Source organism: Lepidochelys kempii, chromosome 2 (genome assembly GCF_965140285.1).
Source record: "Lepidochelys kempii isolate rLepKem1 chromosome 2, rLepKem1.hap1, whole genome shotgun sequence".
NCBI lineage: Eukaryota > Metazoa > Chordata > Testudines > Cheloniidae > Lepidochelys > Lepidochelys kempii.
The window spans coordinates 135,970,600-135,992,566 of record NC_136381.1 but is presented as its reverse complement, the minus strand read 5'-3'; the positions used below and the strand labels follow the sequence as shown (position 1 = coordinate 135,992,566).

General features: G+C 41.5%; 1 protein-coding gene across 3 annotated transcripts in view; it reads right to left on the bottom strand.

Annotated features, from left to right (window-relative positions):
- The window catches only part of ANKH (ANKH inorganic pyrophosphate transport regulator), a 215,612-nt gene that overhangs the window by 127,235 nt on the left and 66,410 nt on the right, over positions 1-21,967 (bottom strand). For all 3 annotated transcript variants that reach the window (XM_073332298.2, XM_073332297.1, XM_073332300.2), the window contains one exon: positions 7,037-7,253. In XM_073332298.2, coding sequence (XP_073188399.1) covers positions 7,037-7,253 — 217 coding nt within the window. The remainder of the gene's footprint in view (positions 1-7,036; positions 7,254-21,967) is intronic.

The window sequence follows — 21,967 nt, the reverse complement described above, 5'->3', positions numbered from 1 at the left end:
TTCCTTACAGGGACAAATATCCTCTTGACCCTGTCCCTTCCTGCCCTTTGCACCCTTTGTGTCCTGTGAACCCACTTCTTGTAGAGGGGCTTCCATGAGCAACTGAGAATGGAGAGCGCATTCATCAGAGATGCTCTCCGTTTTCTCAGCCCTCTCCCCCCCCCACACCTCCATAAAAGCAGACAGTAGAGCAACCTTTTTGGCTCTGAAAGATATAGGGATTAAAAAAAAGCACTGTCACAGAAACCTCGATTAGTGGCCAAGGACTGGATGAGCATGGAGACGGAACCAGCCTGACTCCTGGAAATGTTCCCTCCAACACATGGTTGGAGCACATTGGCAGAGGCTTGTACAGCTTCTGCCCAAAAAGGACCTATTCCCTGGACACAGCGCTTCACTCTCCAGGGCTCTCAATCTGGCATGTTTTACAAGCACTGAAATCCCTTGACGTTAGACAAAAACCTACTGAATTTTTGACGTTGTTGAAATCATAACAGCTAAGCTTAACATTAGCTTTAAAACAGTTAACCTGATTTCCACATGTAAGTGAAAGGTGACACACACTTTTGGTGATGTTGCTAAAAAGCGGTTTTCATCCTTAGAGGATAAGCAGGCTGCTCTCGGGTAAGACTTACTCATAAGTATTCAGGCATGTCTCTCTCAAATGTGAATAAAGCAATCTCTGATGAATTAGAATGTAACCTTGGCAAGCCAGCTGTACTTATGAAGAACAATATAAAAATTAATAATACAGCAGCCTGTTTTGTTCTCCTGTGATAACTCATACTATTTCTCAAGATTCACTTTCATATGTTTACAGTTTGGTCTTGCTGCTTGCATTTAAGTAAAAACTCTAGCTTGGCTCTTTCTTATATGAGTCTGTTCAGAGTCATAAAGATAGGCATTTTCCACTATTGGATTTATCTGACTAGCGGAATATCATGCATATAAATGGAACATCTTCCCTATGGTTGCTTCTATAAAACTCCAACCAGTAGCCCACACACTTGACATCCCTGAAACAAATGCACAACTGAATACGCTCTTGGAGCTTGGCTGACCCATGCATAAACTGTATTAATGACAGCAGAGTCTTAAATAAATGGCACCACTGTTAGTCGTTCTGGGGTCATCCACTATCCTGCATGATGCTCTTGTGTCATGAAGGAAACAAAAAGAACCCTTCCAGGAGGTGCTAGCGTTGATGTTCAGACAAAGCCACACATGTAAATATTAGCTCTATTGGAAAAATATCACAGGCGACTTTGGATTAAATGATGAATTCTCTGGATATAGTCCATCTTCCTACTTTGATGTCAATTTTAAAAATAAACTGTTCTTGTAGACTTGTGAAATGAAAAACTGTGCTTCTTGTCATCAGGTAGATGTGCCACAAAGTTGGAACACTGTATTACTTGAACTCTTCAAAATCTGGAAATGCCTGAGGATTTCTGTCAGTGTTCCCTCCCAACTCTGAACTCGGGGATACAGATGTGGGGACCTGCATGAAAGACCCCCTAAGCTTATTTCTACCAGCTTAGGTTAAAACTTCCCCAAGGCACAAATCCTTTCTTTGTCCTTGGACAGTATTGCTGCCACCACCAAGTGACTTAGACAAACATCCAGGGAAAAGGGCCACTTGGAATCTCTATTTCTGCAAAATATTCCCCCAAGCCCCTTCACACCCTTTCCTGGAGAGGCTTGAGAATAATATACTAACCATTTGCCTTTAATAAAAGTACAGACCAGACCCTTTATCTTTAGCACACTAAAATCAATCAGGTTCTTAAAAGAAGAACTTTATTATAAAAAAACAGTAAAAGAAGCACCTCTGTAAAATCAGGATGGAAGGTAATTTTACAGGGTAATAAAAAGATTTAAAACAGAAGATTCCCCTCTAGGCTCAACTTCAAAGTTCCAAAAACAGGAATAAACCTCCCTCTTAGCATAGGGAAAATTCACAAGCTAAAACAAGAGATAATCTAACGCATTTCCTTGCTTTACTTACAATTTTTGTAATCTTAGATGCTTATTTCAGGTAGGTTTTAGGAGATGTTTTTTCCTGCCTGGTCCCTCTCTCTGTCCCGAGAGAGCACAACAAAGAGCACAAACAAAACCTCCCCCCACCACCCAGATTTGAAAGTATCTTCTTTTCTTATTGGTCCTTTTGGCCAGGCGCCAACCAGGTTATTTGAGCGTCTTAACCCCTTACAGGTAAAGGAGGGATTTTAGGCTACCCTTACCTGTATGTTTATGATAATTTCTCAGACAGCTTAATGCCTCATAACACTCCAAATATAGCTGTTCCAGTTTTAAAGTAAGATTAGTTTTAACTGGCCGAAAAATACACCAAATTTGAGTCTGGGCTCATTCCATTCCTTCTCTGCTTTGTGACTATGTTGTTGAGGAGAAAATGACTAAGTTAATTAGCAGAAATGTAAATTGTTAATGTTAGCTACTGCTACAGCAACATCCACCTCAGGATGTCAATGCATTATACCCTTTTTAAGGAGTTCTGTCTTATCACCCCCTGCAAAGTAGGCACAGATGATGATTACTTTAATGATAGGCTAGGCGATTAGAACAAGAATCCCACCAGAAGTCTACGAAAACTAAGATCAGAAGAACCTGGATAACCTGACTCATGGTCAGATCAGTGTTCCCCTCTCCTCTGTGCTACAGATGGCAGAACATTTGGTATCAGCTAGTCAGGTGGGCATTTTTAGAACTTGACTGACCACAAAAATGGCGCAGTTAACCTTCATTCACACCACTATATTTTTTGGCACGAACAACTATTGACCGTGTTAGCTGGAAACCAGGCCCTTGATCCTTCATGCATGAGTCACTATGCATGTGATTAGTCCCATGGAGACCAGGGGAACTATTAACAAATGTAAAGCCACTCACCTGTGCAGGTGCTTGCAGGATAGGGGCCCGTGTCTGCAATCACAGTGGAAAACGAATAGCATTGCTATGAGCTTCTACTGGATTCAGCCTGCCATCTGTTAGCCTGGCTGCTGAAGTTCCAACTGCTTTGTGTTGGAGCTGACAAGTGACACTTCATCTACTGCCTCACCAGGAGCAAAATGGTGGTAGTGTACATTTTCAAGAGGAAGGGGATGTAGAAGTGTTTACTTAGTCACAGGGACTATGACTTTAGCTGCACCTCCAAAGCTACTGCTGGTTTCCGTCATTCCTAGAACTTCAGCAATGGCAAATGTAACATATATATTCAATTGAAAAGAAATGGCCAGAGTGTTATTCCAGCATCTTGAAACTCCTGCTGAGAAAGGGTGAATTAAATGGCAGCCAGGACCAAAACAGGAAACCCTGATACGTAGAGTCCTGCATGGATACAAAATTTGTATCGGCATCCGATCCGCAAACACGGATATCCGCAGATTTGCAGAGCTCTGCTGATAAGTGATGAATTGTGCTATTGTGTCTACAGCAAAGAGAAAGATGCAGAATGACCGATCCTGGGGCTAGTATTAAACAGGTCCCAGTTAGTACAGAACAGCTGCCAAACATCCGATAAAATGGAGAATTGTAATATAAATGAATCCCTTTCTCTGACAAGTTTAATATTGGTAAGATGTAGCAAATTTTTGTATGCATGCAATAAATGAGATCTCTGCTATATTATATTCCTTCCCTCACAGCACACTGTTCCTTCCCAATGCTACTCCTACAAAATACTCAGAAGTAAGTCACAGCTTGTTTATGCCCGGAGATGTAACAGACTTCCCACAAAGTTATACTTCAATTAACTAGTGGTGGCAGCTGACCCCAAAACATCACAGGATAAGGAACAAAGCACACATTTCAATGTCTAGCTCTAAACTGAAATGGCCAGTGGAAGGATGGTTTTGTGGCCAAGGCACTAGACTGGGACTTTAAGTGGGAAGGAAATGTGGTTTCAATTCCCACCTCTGACATCATTTTTCTGGGTGATCCTGGCCAAGTCACTGACTTTCTCAATTCCTCATATTACTTGCCCAGGGTGTGTTATGAAAATTGTTGGTGAGGCTGTCATACTATGGTGATTGGGGGGGGTGGGAGGTGTAAATACAAGATACACACAGCTTGCAGACATGAGTCTGGATTGTTTGGCTCAGTTAGACACCCACATAGAGGATTCCTGTGGCTAATGTGAAGGGCTAGAAAGGAGATCCTGGTGGAGAAGCAAGTATGAGTCATGGGGTTGAAGCAGTCTGGTTTGGCATTGTAAAGGAGTGGGTGTTGCTCTTCATCAGTTCTGCCTGAGTGTTGCTGGTAGACTCAATCATAGCTGCCACTGGGCATTTCCTCCTCCACAGTCACTTGTTGTCTTCTTCCCTCTGACTCTTCTCAGCCAAGAACAAGACTCTTCTCTTCTTCCCTTGGGTATTTTGCTCTTCCGTAGTTGAGTCTCACACTCCATGAAGGACAAACATGTCATCCTCCCTTGTTCTTCACCTACAGACTACAACAGAGAATCTCACTGCAGTCTAGATATATTTTTTTAATTTCTTGAGCATCAATATCCTGGGCCTTTTGCTTCCTAGAAGAGGTATGTGACAATCTCACAGCTGCTGAAGACCAGCTGCCAGACTGTCACTTGGTTCCTCCTTCTCCTACTGTTCTTCCCCCTCCGGAGGTTGTGCATCTGTGGGTCACAAAGGGATAAGCAGGTTTTAAAACATGTTCAAAAGGAACTTGGCAGCATCACATAGTCATTTAGTGCTGGGAATCTGACTAATGCCATTGTCTTGGGTCCTCCTCCACTCTCAGTGGTGGTCCTCTCATATTTTCAGGCATACGCATGTTAAAATATTACAAAATATTTTACATTTTGCCACCATGAACAGTTGGAAGATTGAGTGAAGCCCCTTCACTCAGGACTTTAAGGTCTGACATACAGACAGACTTTTTTTTCCCTCTTCATAAAATGGAAACATTGGGTGTAAGAGGTTCAGACCACAGCAGTGCTCTGTAGTTCAACAAACCTAGGGTAACTCAACCAGCATGTTCAGGAATGACTACCCACAGCCATCTGTGACCAAAAGCCCCACACATACCTAAGAAGCAATCAATCTATCGCCTTCAGCTTGGAAATCTGGCTCATATACTGTGAGTCAGCAGGAACCCATATGGCTTAAAACCAAAATGAGATGGATCAGAAAAATGAACTCTTCCCGGCTGGTAAAACTGCCCTCTGTTCAACCTGGTACACAAACTGGACAAGGTGGGCAACTGAAAGACCATGTCAAGGCTGGGGAAAGATCCAAACCAAGAAATCTTATGGCAGATCTTGCAAATGAATACGGATTTACAACACTGACTGCTTATAATCTTCAGTACAAAATCCTGAGACACCCGCATACATTGAGGTGGCCTGTGGATGTCAGGGAGATCAATGAATTAATTTCATTGATGGTTTAACTTGTTAAATTAGTGACAGGTTGATCTTGGCAAAGGGCTACTGCAGACAATGAGCACATTGCCTACATACTGTCATAACAACAACAAAGGGTAAAATTAGCCTTTTAATTAACATGTGGGGCTATGGTCTTAACACGAGGTGCTTTAACACTGGGTGCCTGTTTCTGTGTGTTTAAAGAGTTATAGGGCTGCTAAGAATGATTAAAAGGTGGCACCAAGCCAGGAGATAACATCAGTGGACATCTGTTCTTCCAGAAGGCTCTTATGCAAGTACAATAAGTACAAGGGCAGGGCCTCTGTGATGACTTGCAGGGTGTGTGGTGGTTGAGAAACTGACAGCCTGACAATGAACAATGGGTCCCATGTGCAGGCCACCCTCTGTAGCTCCACATCCAGCGATAGATATTGCCACCAAATACCTGCCTAGTTCCCAGAGAGCAGCAGTCTCCCACATGGGTGCCCAAGTCCATTCACACTCCCTGCATTCCTTCCCCATCCCTCCCCTCAGACAGCACAGAGATATAAGGAATACCAAACACTATACCTGTTACAGGGACTTTACTTTCTTCCTCCTGGTCAGTCTCCTCCTCATCATTTTCCTTGTTACAAGGGCTACATCAGTCTCCATTCTGTGAAGTGGGTTGGAGGTTGTCTGGAGGCACCAGGCCTGGTACAGCTCTTAAAGGTACATGAGGTCCAATTTCTGCTAGGCTCTTGGTTGTGGTCTAATGTTCTCTGATACTAACCCTTCACGGCCTTGAATATTCCATCATACTGGTTGATACTCAGTTCAGTATCACATTTGGTGGGTCTTGCAGAAATCTGCAAATACTGTTAACTTCTTCCTAGCCAACTCCAGGTTTATTTGTATATTCTCCCTGATCAATAGTGCAGTCAGGGTCCTGGTCTTGCTTGCCAGTGGCTCCTGGGTTTTGCAAGACATGATGTCTGTAGTAGCTGGTGCAAGAGCTTAGCTATCCACCAAAAATGGACAATGAAGCTTTGACTACAGCTAACAGAAGGTAATGCTGGTTATTTTTAAATCAGCCTGTCTGATCCTTTTTACTACACAGTTTATCATTATGAAATGGCTGGCATGGGGGAACAGATACTAAGGTGCTCCTACTGTGATGTGGGTGGCAAAGTAAATATCTATCAAAGGTCTTAAGAAGTCCTAATTGAAGAAAGAAAGAAAAAAAAAAAGCATTTCTTATAACACATTGGAATGGCCTGCTACAGAAAAGAACCGTGAAACCCATTTACACAGACAAATCCCATCTGCACAGCAGTATGACAGTGCTATGACGTGGGTCCAGCCTGACAACTGTGCTACTGCAAAACACGGTTGAAATAGGCCAGCAGTAAGTTGAGCAATCACACACTGGTAGTAGTGGTGTGCATTTGTGCACGAGCAAGAACTACAGATGGAATCTACCATTCTAAAACAGTAAAATTTTGTAGTCTAAGCAGAACTCCAGCTACAAGACAATCTCATAGTTCCTCCTAGGTTTTCATTTCTAGGTGTGAGGAGAGCTGCAGGTTAAGCAGCTCTGGGGGATGGGATGGGGAAGCAATTTCAACCAGTAAGTAAATAGTGAGAAAGGCTTACCTATCAAGGTATGAAATACAGCAGCCACCGCACCAGCCACAACCATGCACAAAACTGCTTTGGTCCTGTCTCGTTTGCTGTTCACAAACACCAGACCCACATTCTTGAAGTCACTCATTGGACCTGTGAAGAACTTCATGAGGGAATAGGCCAGCCCGTAGCTGGCCAGCATTTCCACAGCATCTTCCTTAACAGCTGCTATGCCCCTGTTCAAGGCCTGTTGAAATACATAAAAGAAAGAATACTTCAAAATGCAGACAGTGTCTGGGAAAAAAAAATATGATGCAGTTTGTTCCCATAGAAACCAACAGTTTACCAAAAGTTAAGTCATAACCTCTTTTGATCTGTATTGACTTGACATTCTTTGGATCCTGCATGCAGAAATATAAAGTGACTGAAACATCAAAATAAATACTGGCAAAGTGCATACGAAAACTTTTCCCACTCTCTATGGCTTCAATTTACTGTGCTGCACAGCTCTATTGTACATATGCACGGTGAGACAGATACCAAGTGTTCCAATTTACAATGGCCAGTAAGAAACTACAGAGGATTTAAATACGTAAAATGTTTCATGAAATAAAACATTAGTAATTTGTTTCTAAAGTTATCAAATGGAACCCCCTTATACTGAAGTGCAGTACTTTAAACAACTTTACTATATGAAATTGACCGCTGTGCAGAAGGCCGAAAAGTCCCATGTGAGGACTTAGGTGTGACTTTAGAAACATGTAGTCCAGGTTTGCCTTTTGCATGGGAGAGTGAAATTTTTACCCATATCCAAAGATACAAAACTGGAACTGCAGCTGGTCCATTATAATGCATTGAAATTACTTGGGGCTTAAAGTCCATTTCACTGTAAAAGGAGTTGTGCTATAGTCATGTTGACCATGAGTAGGTACCTGATTCTACACAATGGTGTTGTTTTTCATTAAACATAGCCAAATGTACATGTGGCCAAATATGTTGGTCTTCCGCCCATGTAATTTCATGTTTCAAAGTAAGATTGAGACCCTGCACCCCTTGATTAAGCAAAATTCTCACAGCTTATTAAAAATAAAAATGAAACACAAAATATCTATATTTCAAGTTGTTCTTATGTTGAATAGTCTAGCAAATACCTTGCAGATACTGAGGGGGAAAAAAAAAGTGTCCTCCTGCTCAAATCTCCAAATAATTTAACAGATTATCTTCATATCTAAATTGAACCAAGAGAAAAATGCCATAACATTTTCCTCAGAACTCAGGAAAAGCTCACAGCAAGCACATTTCAAATGTGTCGACTAAATAGGACACAGTTTTGGTCTTCACTGCCATACCATCAATCACCTGAGGTATTCAGTAAATTGTGAAAATATGATTAGACTCAAAAAGCACAAAGGATGGAATGATGACTTGATTTCATAAGAATTTAGTTCTTATGGGTCACAGATGAGACATACTGAGAGGTCCACAAAGAACTGACCAATCAGGAACATCTTTTAAGTCTCCCCTGACTCCAAAACTGTAGTGTCTACCACTTATGTACCACCCCTGGCACTGAGCTTTGTTTGAAGGTAAAATATCTAAATTTGAATATCGTAATGTAACTAAGTTCAAGTCTTAGCATTTCAACATCAGAGTTCTATGTGAAGCACCTACAAGCAGGCAACTCCCATTGGCTTCAACAGAAGTTGTTTCTGTACGTTGGAGGGCAGCATTTAGCCTCTAATATTTTTTTCCTTTTCCATCTCTGTAAGATGCTTCACTGCCACTTGCTGATGTTAAGACTAAATCGGTGTCTCCAGTATGACATAAAACTGCCGCAAGTTCTCCATACCTGATGCTCATCAAAACGGTCTCTTGCACTACACTATGCACTAAACAGGAAAAATGAAGTTCCATATTTTTCAGCCTTCTTGCTCTACTTTGTCCTTCTTCTCCCAGACAATGACCTTATCCCATCATGCGTAAGATGCATAAGATCTTCCCTCCTACTGTTACACATAACTTCTTCTTGGGCCTGCATAATGCAAGTGCTGCACTTGACATGGGTGCAAATTATATCTAAACTTGCAGAGTAAATAAAACCCCAAAAGATGGCATCCTGGGCATGGAGGAGTACATAACATTGTGCACATAATTTGCTTACTACTTAGGAATGCTGTAGAAAAAACTGGTGGCAGCCATCCACCATGACAAGGGTCAAGCCCTTAGCCTGTATGATTCCCTCTAATAGCTGCATAAAAAAAGGAAGGATGTTAAAACTGTTTCAGAGCTTTAAGCTTGTACCTTGGCCACTTATACATGGGACAGTGGTATTAGGGGCTATGCCTTTAAGGGCTGAGCTTCCCAGACAGAGTCTGGGCATGGTGCTGTGCAGTTGGAACCAATCTCAGAATGAAGCAGATCTCTTGCAAGCACCGTAATCACTGAACTCCATCAGGGCAACAGCAGACATTGGTGCTGGTAGGGTCTCCTTAATGGACTGAGGATACCTATGGGATGTGATTAATGCAGTTCAGGACTTATTGGTCATATGGATAGCCTACTGACAACACACCTATAGTGCAATTTTTCTGACTTGGGGCATGACCTGAAATAATCCTACCTGCTAGGGACAAGCCTTCCCTGGTGAGCATGGAGAGTAAATAACTTCTACAAAATGTGAAGCTTTCACTTATAAAGTCTTTCCTCTCATGCTCATGACAAGAAGGCACAGCTGTGGTGAGTATACTCTTCTTCCACATACTCCTTCAGAGCTGGTGGGAGGCTTAAATGATGTTTGTGAAGTATATTGTTCTGGTTATCAAAAGTAGTAATTTCTTTCGCTTCAACAAGAATCAGATCCTTCCATGCCTCTGCCAGCACTGCTAGTAACAGGGTAAATTTCCAACTTTTAGATAGAAATCAACAGAGGGTGCCTACTGCATTCTTTGAAGGGCATTATTTGACTTTTATTCTTCTCTTCCCTCCCATTGTCTTTTGTTTGCAATAAACTATGTCTGGTGGTTCTAATTTTCAGAGTAATAGCTAAAGCATTCAGGGCACTCTGCAACCTAAATTAATCCTGTCACTTGAAAACAAAGCTGCATATATTTTTAGGCATAATTCACGGTAGCAGGCACTTCCATCCTGTTAGGACTACTACTTGTTGTCAAGGCCTATGCAGGAGGGTAATGAATCTATCACCGACAGGGTAGCAGTTTATCTGAGAGTCTGTGCATTCAGTTGAGACCCATGCCTGTCAGTGGTTACCTAGATGGAAAAAGCCATCCAATCTGAGCCAAATGGGTCCATAAAATGCCAACGAGAATATGATCTCCGAGAAAACTATGGCCTAAGAAACCAGCAGACCCAGAAAAATCCTCATTACACATAGGGTACAAAAATTCACCCTGGATGAAGCTCTGAAGTCAACTGAATTTGGGGTGAATTTGGCCCATAATCACTTTGTGTGTCCATTTACCACATAACTAGGAATGGACAAGATGAGTGACTCTAGAGTGGGACTCTGCTCCCCCATCATATAAGACTGAGCTCAGACATTTTCTGTGGAAACAAACTACAACTAAGGAAACACACCTGAATTGCTATGGGATTCCCCCCACTACACACTCTGTGCACCAGGTAGCGTAAAGGAGCCCTACTTTATTAGAGGAATGTTGCCATTAAGTTGTCCTACTGAGGAACAGCTTGCTGACACGATGAAATCCCTCTAAGGTTAGACATGAAACAGTCATGTCCATAAACAAGGCACTGGAAAAAGTTTTTGCTGTGGAAGACCGCTTTAGAAAACTTACAATAAATGTAACGGTCTACTAGCTGCTTAGTTTTAGTAACTTCCTCCAGACAAACCACTCATTTTGACTGATGTGCCTCAGCAATTTCTTTTTCCATTTTCACATTACAGAGATGGATGGACAAACTATTCAATGACCCCTTTCAAACCTTGTGGATTGCATGTCATATTTGATACCCTTAAATCAATGTGAAAACCCAGAAACTTGGAGAGCTTATTCTGTGCATCATTTGAAAGATAAAAATGTTTGCTGGGTTCCATGACGTGCCAAACACTGGAAGCACTTGGTAATCTTCCAATTTAATTTCCTGCAATTACATTACCTTTTCAAAAAGTCATAAACCAAGGAACACTCTCCACTTCTTGTTGTATCACTGACTGCAGTTTGTGTACATGCTTTGTGCACACAAAACCATTGACAAAACTGAACAAACAGCATCTGTGTTCCATATTTGTTCCAACCAAGTTACAATCTGTGTCCAAAAAGATCAGCATTATTTGTCAGATGAAACATTAATTTTTCAAAGATATTTAGGCTTTGCTCTGCTCAGCACTGTAATGCTTAACTGACTTGGAAGCTTACATCTCATTTTCAAAACTGACTTAGGCACTTCTCATTTTTGAAAAATGAGAATTTGGCTCCAAAGTCAGTTAGGAGTTGCACCCTGAATGGAGCAATGCCTAAATGCTTCTAAAATCTGGGCCAAAGGCCCTTATCGTAGGGTTGACAAATCATGCATCATTCAGTTACTTTTCCATTAGCTTATGACTGGTCAATTAGTATATTTTTTAAATCTCTTCTTGCCAGATTTGGATGGAACACCTCCAAGGAAAACAGAGATGCTTCAGGGAGTGGTGCTGGTAATTCAGGTTTCAGAGTAACAACCGTGTTAGTCTGTATTCGCAAAAAGAAAAGGAGTACTTGTGGCACCTTAGAGCCTAACCAATTTATTTGAGCATAAGCTTTCATGAGCTACAGCTCACTAAATCGGATGCATACTGTGGAAAGTGTAGAAGATCTTTTTATATGCACACAAAGCATGAAAAAATACCTCCTCCCACCCCACTCTCCTGCTGGTAATAGCTTATCTAAAGTGACCACTCTCCTTACAATGTGTATGATAATCAAGGTGGGCCATTTCCAGCACAAATCCAGGGTTTAACAAGAACGTCGGGGGGGGGGGGGGGAGGAAAAAACAAGGGGAAATAGGTTACCTTGCATAATGACTTAGCCACTCCCAGTCTCTACTCAAGCCTAAGTTAATTGTATCCAATTTGCAAATGAATTCCAATTCAACAGTTTCTCGCTGGAGTCTGGATTTGAAGTTTTTTTGTTGTAATATAGCAACTTCATGTCTGTAATCACGTGACCAGAGAGATTGAAGTGTTCTCCGACTGGTGTATGAATGTTATAATTCTTGACATCTGATTTGTGTCCACTTATTCTTTTACGTAGAGACTGTCCAGTTTGACCAATGTACATGGCAGAGGGGCATTGCTGGCACATGATGCCATATATCACATTGGTGGATGTGCTGGTAATTCAGCAGATGACATTCTTCTCTCCTGCATCATTACTGAACCTTTGCCCCAGTACAATATTGGGAGCTACTGTGATGTTGGGGTTGCTGTCTTCTGGAAAAATGATAAAACCAAGTTCCTCTCACGCTTATAATTTAAGATCCCATGGCACTCCTTTTAGCTGCAGAGTTGTTGACCCTGAGGTACAAGCTAAATTTCAACTTGACTAATTAAACTCTACACTTGAATTTTTTCCCTGAAGCATCAATTGGATATATTCTTCCTAAAAGGGTGCCTAATGTTAGTTGGAACTGTTCAAATAGCTGCTGTATTTTGTTGGGTGAAGTGATTCTTGTACCTCACAGGGATATTCTGAAGCTTACATACTTAACATTTGTCAAGCACTTTCAGTTGCTCAGAGGGAAGGAGCTATAGAAGGGCACACCATTATTTATTATAACTCTTACCAAAAATGAATCTGTACCTGATACATGGCACATAGCATATGATAGCAGAAGAATGTCATAATTTCACATTACCTGTCTGACACATCTTTGTCAAATGTCTATTAATTGTGAAAATGACAGTACCATGTTCCTCAAGTGGGCAATAGACAGACGGGGCAGAATTAACCCTTGTAACACTCATGAACTTGGCCTATTATATTTTTCATATTTACGTGATTTTTGACAGACAATAGCCTAATCATACCAACTGCTGATGAACTGAATGCATCAGTAAACAGTCTGCAGGGAACAGTCAACCCTTGTTGAATGGGTTGTGTATTAAATTTCTACTTATAAAATAAATGTAATTCTCAGGCCTGTAAAATATATTGCACACTGATAACTCACTTTACTCCTTGCTTACAGAACAGTTGCTTATATTGATGAGATTGTAACTTTGCATTAATCGCATTATAAACAGAGTGAACTAACTTTGGCCCCCAAAGTAAGTTAAATCCCAGGCAGCATTGATGGATGTTGGTCTGTCTATACAATCTTGAGTTTTGTTGACATGGTCGATAGCCTTAATCTCAACCAATTCATGTCCAACACTGATCCAGCCTTAAAAATCCATGTTATGTAAAAAAATATATGTGAAATCAGTGAAGTTACACAGGACAGATACTGGTGTGAAAGAACTGAGATACTGATTTAAAACAATTCATTCACTTTTGTCAGTCAGATATGTTAAACATTAAACCACAATAGTGGTTTAGTTATAGAAACATGAACGGCAAAATTATAAGGAAAACTTCCTCTATTTTTTGGTTCCTACTAGGACACCTGATAACATAAACATAGAGAAAACATGTGGGCAACTATTAGTGTCATTCTGCATTCACAGTTTGCTTATTAAAGCTGCATTTTCCCCTCTCCCTTCTACTTCTCCTTGGATTTGCATATCACTCACTGTGCACTACCTGGATTTCATGTTGTGCAGACAGAGGGCCACATGGAGGAATACTGTCCCAATATTTTATCACCTTTCTAAAAGATTAGATGTACTGTGGGGGTGACATTAGCATTTTGGTTTCTTTTACAAATAGCTAATTAGGGCCAGACCCTCAGCTGGCAAAATCAGTGTTGGTCCTTTGACATCAGTAGAGCTATACTGCCTTGAACCAGCTAAGGGTCTGGTTCATACAATCTAGAGCAGGGATTGGCAACGTTTGGCACGCAGCCCACCAGGGTAAGCCCCCTGGCAGGCCGGGTCAGTTAGTTTACTTGCCGCATCCGGAGGTTCGGCTGATCGCGACTCCCCTGGCCGTGGTTTGCCGCTCCAGGCCAATGGGGGCTGCGTGGGTCGAGGGACGTCCTGTCTGCTGCTTCCCGCAGCCCCCATTGGCCTGGAGCAATGAACCGTGGCCAGTGCGAGCCATGATCGGCTGAACCTGCGGATGCGGCAGGTTAACAAACCGGCCCAGCCCACCAGGGGGCTTAATGGCGGGCCGCGTGCCAAACATTGCTGATCCCTGATCTAGAGGATATTACTTTCCAGACAATGCACACAGTGTAGGTATAAGACATATTTGGTTGAAATAAGTGAGTGACCCTCTTTTGGCAAGTGTTTTAAAACATGCAAGTTATAACTGTTCCTCCTATGCCATTTCATTCTTAGCAATTGGGAGGTAATGAATGATAGCCGTGTTAGTCTGTATCAGCAAAAATAACAAGGAGTCCTTGTGGCACCTTAGAGACTAACAAATTTATTTGGGCATAAGCTTTTGTGGTTAGAGCCTACTTCATCAGATGCATAATTGATTTATCTCGTTAGACTGACCTCATACTTGGTAAAGCAACCCCCGTCCTTTCATGTATTTCCCTGCTCCTGTATTTTTACTCCATGCATCTGATGAATTGGGTTCTAACCCACGAAAGCTTATACCCAAATAAATCTGTTAGTCTCTAAGATGCCACAAGGACTCCTCGTTATTTTTTTTAAAATGATAGTCAGTCACTCTCCCTCTCCACAAGTGGTAACACATGCTTTGTTTCCAGTTTTTTTCCCTTAAACATTTTTATTATGAGTAGTAAGAAAATGCCCTCCTCACTGACTCTCCTCTTCACACTCTGCTCATTATACAAAATATCATGTCACAAATATAGTGCAAGGCTGTAGTCCAACCCGTGTGTGTGAGAGAGAGAAAGAGAGAGATATTTTGTTTTGGGTCTATATTAACCCTAATTTACACACACATAGCATCTTTCAGCCAGAGCACGACTGAAATACTGTTACGTCCATTGTGGAGCGAATCAGCAAGCCCTTGCACAGTATGACATTAGCTGAGGAGGTGAAACTTTGGCCAAGGACATGCAAACACAACCCCCCATCTTCTCTTATGAAGAGTGCCATGCTGTCTTTAATATACACACAGAATCAGCAAGGTCTTGGTTTTTATAGTGTCATTCAGAAGTCTCCAGTGCCAAAGAGCAACTAGTAGGGCTCAGTCTCCTTACAAATGTAAAAAAACCCTGGTCATTTTAACTGGCTTCCTCAGCTTGACAAGAAACTTGGGTGTAACCTTCATCAAATCTCCAGTGCATGTGTAGTGGCACCTGCAGCAAAATGTACTAACACAAGAGTCTTTCATGCAAAAAGACAGTGCCCTAGAAACCAATAAGGAGCTTTGGGGAGAAGTGTCTCGGGGAGCAGAGAGAACCCAGCAGCTACCAGAACTAGGCAATACATCTTATACTGGAGTTCACCTACAATCATATGATCAGGATGAACATGTTCTGCACTCAGTCTTAAGGATATTTAGAAAAATTGCCGAACACCTGAGCATTAAAGCATAACATTTCAATAACTTGGGTCTAACTTAAGTGTATTCCTTCAGATGTATTTACTGTGTGGTTAACCTCAAATACTCATGATTGTGTCAGAGTTGAATCTATGGCTGTTCAACAAATTCCAATCTTCTCTATATCATATTCTGCCCTCCGAGATGAAGATGATCAGGGAGTTATGAGAACAGTGAAAACAGTTACCAGTTTTATTTACTTTTGTTTATGTCTTATATTTGATAGGTTTATTCAAGTCTTTGAAAACTGGAATTGTGTCTGGGTTTTTTTGGATCAGTCTTGCCAGTTTAGCCACCTGAAGGAAACCTCAAAAGCTAAGTCTGAAACTGAGTGGGTCGGCTAAGCATGTGTATGTCTCAAGGACAATAGCCCTCCCTCACCCCCATCTCCAGCCTCAATCATGAGAGGGAAACAGAAGTCTTTGTTGAAGAACTGGGGAAACAAAGAGTGGACGGTCTCTCCCTACCCTCCACTCCCTTCTCCCTCTCCAATAATTGTTCTGAGTTTTCACTCTAAGTCTTGTCACCATGTACATTCTGTACCAGATTCACTAGTACAGTCTAGCTGCTTTGCTTTGTGCTGCTGCCATGACACACTCTACATTGCCAGAACACCACACAGCAGGTAGTTTTTCAGGAAATCTGGCCCTCTGATTTTTATTAAAATAAGACCAGATTTACTGCCGTATCACTGATCTGCTTTACTCTTAATCTCTGATACTAGTACAGCTACATCTCCACTAGTATTGTATCCTAACCATGAACATGTTAGATAAATACCTATATAGCTAGATCACATGGTAAGAAGAGAGATCATCAGCTCAGCAAAGCAGGAATCCCTCCTATTCTGTCATCACCTGTTCTGTTGCTGAAAAGGGGACTGAAAATTACTTGCATTTCAAAAGCATTTGTTTGTAACAAGAACATCAGTCTTAATTTAAAACCAACTCTGCAGCATCTAGTAAAATATGTTAACCACAGGGGATGTTTGTGTTATGCACCAGTGGAAATTTCCTGGTGTTCTTTCCTTAGGTAGCCTGATTGTTTACTTATAAGAATCATAATGAAACATTAATTGTTAGTTATATTTATATTATATTATAGTAGCAGTCAGATCCCAATCAGGATCATGGCTCATTATGCCAGGTGCAATATGAACACACATGACAATCTCTGCCCCAAAGATCAGATCTTTGAAAAAACACACTGAATTAAATGTTGGCCTTCAGATTTCTTATAGAAGACTACAGAACAAACCCTTTACTCTCAGCGATATATAAAATATACACAGCAACAGCACACAAAAAGCATAGGGGATTGATTTAAAAAGCAGTAACACTCACTCTGATTACATAAACACAACTGTCTACATTTTGACAATGTTTCAGTCATGTGATTCTTCTTGTGGCATTACATTATATTTTTTTTTCTTGGAAGTATGAGAGTTGCTAATGGTCCATACCAAATGAACAGAATTTGGATCAGGTCCTTTGTGTACAAGTGTTAGACTTCAGTACAAGGCTGTCCAAGTCAAAAGAAAACCTTTCTGTTGACTTTAGCAGGAGGAGGACCAGGCTCAACATGAGCAAGAGCAGCACAAGCTTCCTCTTGTTGCCTAAACCCAGGCCAACTATGGCCACCTTTAGGGAGAGAGGCTATTTAATTCTCTACCTTTCTAACTGTGGTAGGGTTCCCTGTGAACTACTGTACTAAGATCAAGTAATAGCCATCAGAAGGCATCAGCTCTTGGTCACTATTGAGCCGGATGTGAATGAAAAGGACACTTTTTTAGAATGGCAGGTAGGAACATGATCTAAAAGAGCTGAAGCAAAGCAGATGGCAGACAAAGCTACTGCTCTACCCTCATAACTGAAGTAATGGAGGTAGTACTTATAGATATATAGATATATATTAAAAAATAAGAAGTACTTAGTCTTACAGACAAGAATATAGGTTATAAAGCAGTGGTAAGCAACCCATGCCGCTTCCCGCGGCTCTCATTGGCCAGGAACGGTGAACTGCGGACACTGAGAGCTGTGGGTGGCCGTGCAAATGTAAACAAACTGTCTAGTGGCCCACCAGTGGATTACCCTGATGGGCCGCGTGCAGCCCGCAGGCTTCCCACTACTGTTATGAACTATATGAAAATATCAAGAAGTGCCAAAGAGTGTAATTTGGATACCTGTATCTTTATATAAAATGATATTTTTCCCCACAAACTTCATCAGTCAAGAGAGAAATAAATAAAAATATAGTGGAAATCATGTACCCTTCAGACTATCATAGGCTGACAGAAAGAAGAGTTACTAATATCTCTGAAGTGACAGCTGAAGTACTTCTCCCTCTTGCTTCTTTCTAGCACAAAAATTTGAGCCCCAGGTCAGATTTTGTGAAGCCATTAGTAAAAACTTGGGTATGCTAACTTATCTGACCAGTTTATACAGGCTGCTTACATAAAGTTTAGCAAAGGACGTCGTGGAATCTCTGTTGTTGGAGGTTGTTAAAAACAGGTTAGGATGGTCTGCTATACTTTATCTTGCTGCAGCACAGGGGGATGGACTAGATGACCTCTTGAAGTCCCTTCCAGCCCTACTATGCTATGATTCTATAAACAAAATATGACTCTGAGGAAAAGGTTAGTATGCCCCGTGGGACTGCCCAAAAGAATAGAATACCATCAATAATTTATAATTTCTCCTCTTCACCATAACTAGTGCAAATAAAAAGCAAGAATGAACCCTCTTGCATGATTCCTCTCATCCCCTTACTTGGAATGCCTGCTAGTCTGTGACCAGGAGCAGGGTTTCTCTTTAGCTGTCAGTGTAGTCCATTCATTTCCACCCTCCAAATCTTATGACAGATTTGTGCTGTAGGAGGTTTAAAGAAAGAGGCTAAATCCAACATAGCAGATGATTCCAGAGAGTTTACAGATTCCACCAGACCCTGGGGAACCTGGGAGAATTGCACAAAAACCTGTCTTCAAAAGCAAATGTGCAGATCCTGATGACAGTAGCAGCCAGGAGACTTATGGATAATTAGGCCAGCAGTGCTGGCATTGAATTCAATGAAGATGGAGCATCCTTGCCACTGCAACAAAGAATGAAAGGTCAAGAGAGGCTGTCACATTCTACCCTCAGATATTCAGCATGCATCACACAAACCTAAATCTGCATTCCTGATCAGGAGCAAGGGAGAGATGTAGAGCTGTACAGCTGAGTTGGGAATCTGGCTCCCAAAGCAATCAGCGGCATGCATCCTGGGGGACTGAAAGAACCCAAGGTATAGACCCATTAAGGTCAAACCGTACTTCAAATGAAGTATGTAAGGCTAGACTGGAGGAAGTGTTAGGATATTTACTGTAGGGGACAACAGCGTGGTGGCCGGATGGTGAGCCAGACGATTTAGTTCCTTTCCCACTCTGAAGTTGTGCATGTCACGATTCACATGATGACAGAGCTATCGCACACCCATTAACACAGAAATAAGGACAAGGCTGTGCAGTGAGAGGAGCCCTTAGGGAGGTATCACTGGAATGGTAGTGCTCCCACTCACTTTCTGCTGCTGGAGCTGTAGTGGGGGTCTAGAACCTGGCTTCAGGTCTCTAAAATGGCAGATCAGTTCTTAACCCAGGGTTCCCAACTGTGGTATATGAGCTTGATGTTTGATCCATTCGCTTCATCGTAAGTGTTTAAGAAGACGGTACATGAACTAATGAAGTGTAGAAATCACTGGGACTTAACCATTTATATTCTGAAAGTCCGTGTAGCAATGTGTTGAATCTGTGCTGTCTGACCACTGCCCAAACTCCCTTCCTCAGCCAGGAATAGAATTTCTGATTGCCCACATAGCTCTGCCATCTAGCAAATAACTATATAAGCTACTGGCAAAACATGTGTCATATGGCTATTTAATGATTACTCCATGGAGGATAGCAGCCTACTACTGCTACCAGTTACTCCCTTAGCTCAAATGGTAGAAAACCGTGCTGATAATTTGACCTGTTTTTAAAGGTCCTGGGGGTCCCAACCCCTCGGACTTATGTGGTGGGATATGGCTTCAGATGACGGAATTTGTGGGGGGAAGGCAGTTTGCTTTAAAAGTATTAAAGTTTTACATTCCTAAAGCTACCTTAAAAGAATGTTAACGTTCAAAATAAATCACTCAAGAGTTGGGAAATGCCAGAATTAGTTTTTCGATTCAAATAAACTCACAGGTTGAAGTTCATGCTAAAGCTGTAATTTGTAAATTGCAGTGTATTCATGATAAATGGCGTTTCATTAGTCACTTGACTGAGCAGTTTTTGTGGGTATGTGATAGACAAAATACGTAGAGAGAATGAGTCTATATCTACGTAATGTACATGTTCATGATGAAGGCCGAAGAACATTTAAAAAATGCTTTTAAATATTAATTTATTCTACTATTATTCAATAGCAAGAAATTGTCACTGTATAAATAAGCTATAATGAGCGCCCTGAGTGAATATACAAAATTCCTGACTTATCATAAAGCTGCATCGTGCCAAGAAAGAAAAGATCAAAGCAATCTGGTCTTCTGTTCTTCTCAGTACTACTCTCTGCCAAAAGGGGAACAAATGGGAACAGGCTACAACACTAAAACCTATAACTGTATGCCAAAAGAACAGTGAACTGAACAAGAATAACTCCATGCATTAAGACTTCTAAGTTCATTCTCTCTGGACTCTATAGTATCTGTAGCATGCCTGTATGTCCCTGAACATGCAGGATAACAGCTGTGCAATTCCTTTTAAGCTTGTGCAGTAGTATTACTCAGTTTTATGCTATCATTAACCTGCTCTTAAAGGATTTCTTTCTCTGGCTCAGCTATGACTCACTGCAAATGTTCCACTGTTTTGCCCAATTTGAGTTGAGTAAATGTTTTTGAGGTCTTTGATTTTTATCTGCTGTTCTGTGGGGTGTTGGGGGTGGTGGCTAAGATCGGTCATGTAAGCAGCTGTTCCCTCCAGCATGCCACCGGACACACAAAGCGCAGTTTGTTAGGTGTGAGTGACTGTGACTGCAACTGTCGAGCTCCAGATTAGCTCATGTCTTAACTGCTCTGAAACAAATAGAGGTCACCCATGTTCCCCGTACAAACACAGAATTGGTGTTTCCAGCTCTGGAAACTTCAACCAAACCAAAATGCACATTAATAAGAAAATCCTTTCATTTGTACTTGTTTCTCTTTCCATTTTTTATCCTTAGTATCATCTTAAGTGACTGAATCAAATTTGACGGTAGTTCTGGATTGTAGGAGTGATTGCCTTTCTTGCTGGGACTTTTGATAACCCTGATGCAAAACTCCACTGGAAGCACTTCCATCTGTGATGCACAAACTGAAGCACTGTAGACACTGTTGTAACAGAAGATATCAATGGTCTAGCTAATCTATTATCCTCCCTCTCATTTGGGCCTAATGTACATGTTTAAATGGAAGGAGCAAAAACAAGCAAATTGAACCTATATGGTTTCTCCGAGGGAGTTTCTTCCTGACACAAGACTCTGATCTCTTTATGCCCTGAAACACTAGGATTTTACACACCCACTCCCCCATTCTAGAACCCCAGGCAAACCTTGTCAGTCCAAACACTGTGATTCTTAATCTTTCCTTTCTGCTATAAACCCACTCCCTACAATCCTAAAGCCAAATCACCACAACCCCAGGCTTCCAGGATATCAACAGCAATAAATTGCATGTGTCATGAACACAGTTTGATTTTCAGAAAGTCATCTTCTGCTGCTGTAATGATCCATTCTAGCACTGTTCTCACCACAATGAAAACAGGCAGTGCTGGCCGCCTCCCCGGGCTTCTGCTACACTTGTTGAGTTATGATAATGCATGGATCAAGATTGTATAATTGCAATGTATAGACATAAAAACACCTTTTTCAGGCTGTAGGCACCTTACCAGATGACTAAAAATACGATCAAGCTAAGTAGGACACCACCAACCATCTCTCTGCATGAATGCAGAGTGCCAAATAAAACAGATTTCCCCCCTCAAATGCTGTAAATCTCTAATCCCAACAATAAAATAGAAACAAAAATTCCCTCCCCTCTCTGTACACTCAAACCTCTGCCCTCTTAAAATGATTGCTCAAGGCCTTGCTACAAAATCTGAAAAATTTGGGCTATTTTGGACCAAATGGGTTGTGGGGCAGGGGAAGAAGAAATGGCAGATTTCAATGTTAAGGGCCTTCCCAACACTCTGCCAGTAGTTTCCTCTCCTTTAGCATGGGAGCTCCAACTCAAACATACCTCTGCTGATCTCATCTGGCAGTACTGCAAGGGAAAGAGGCAA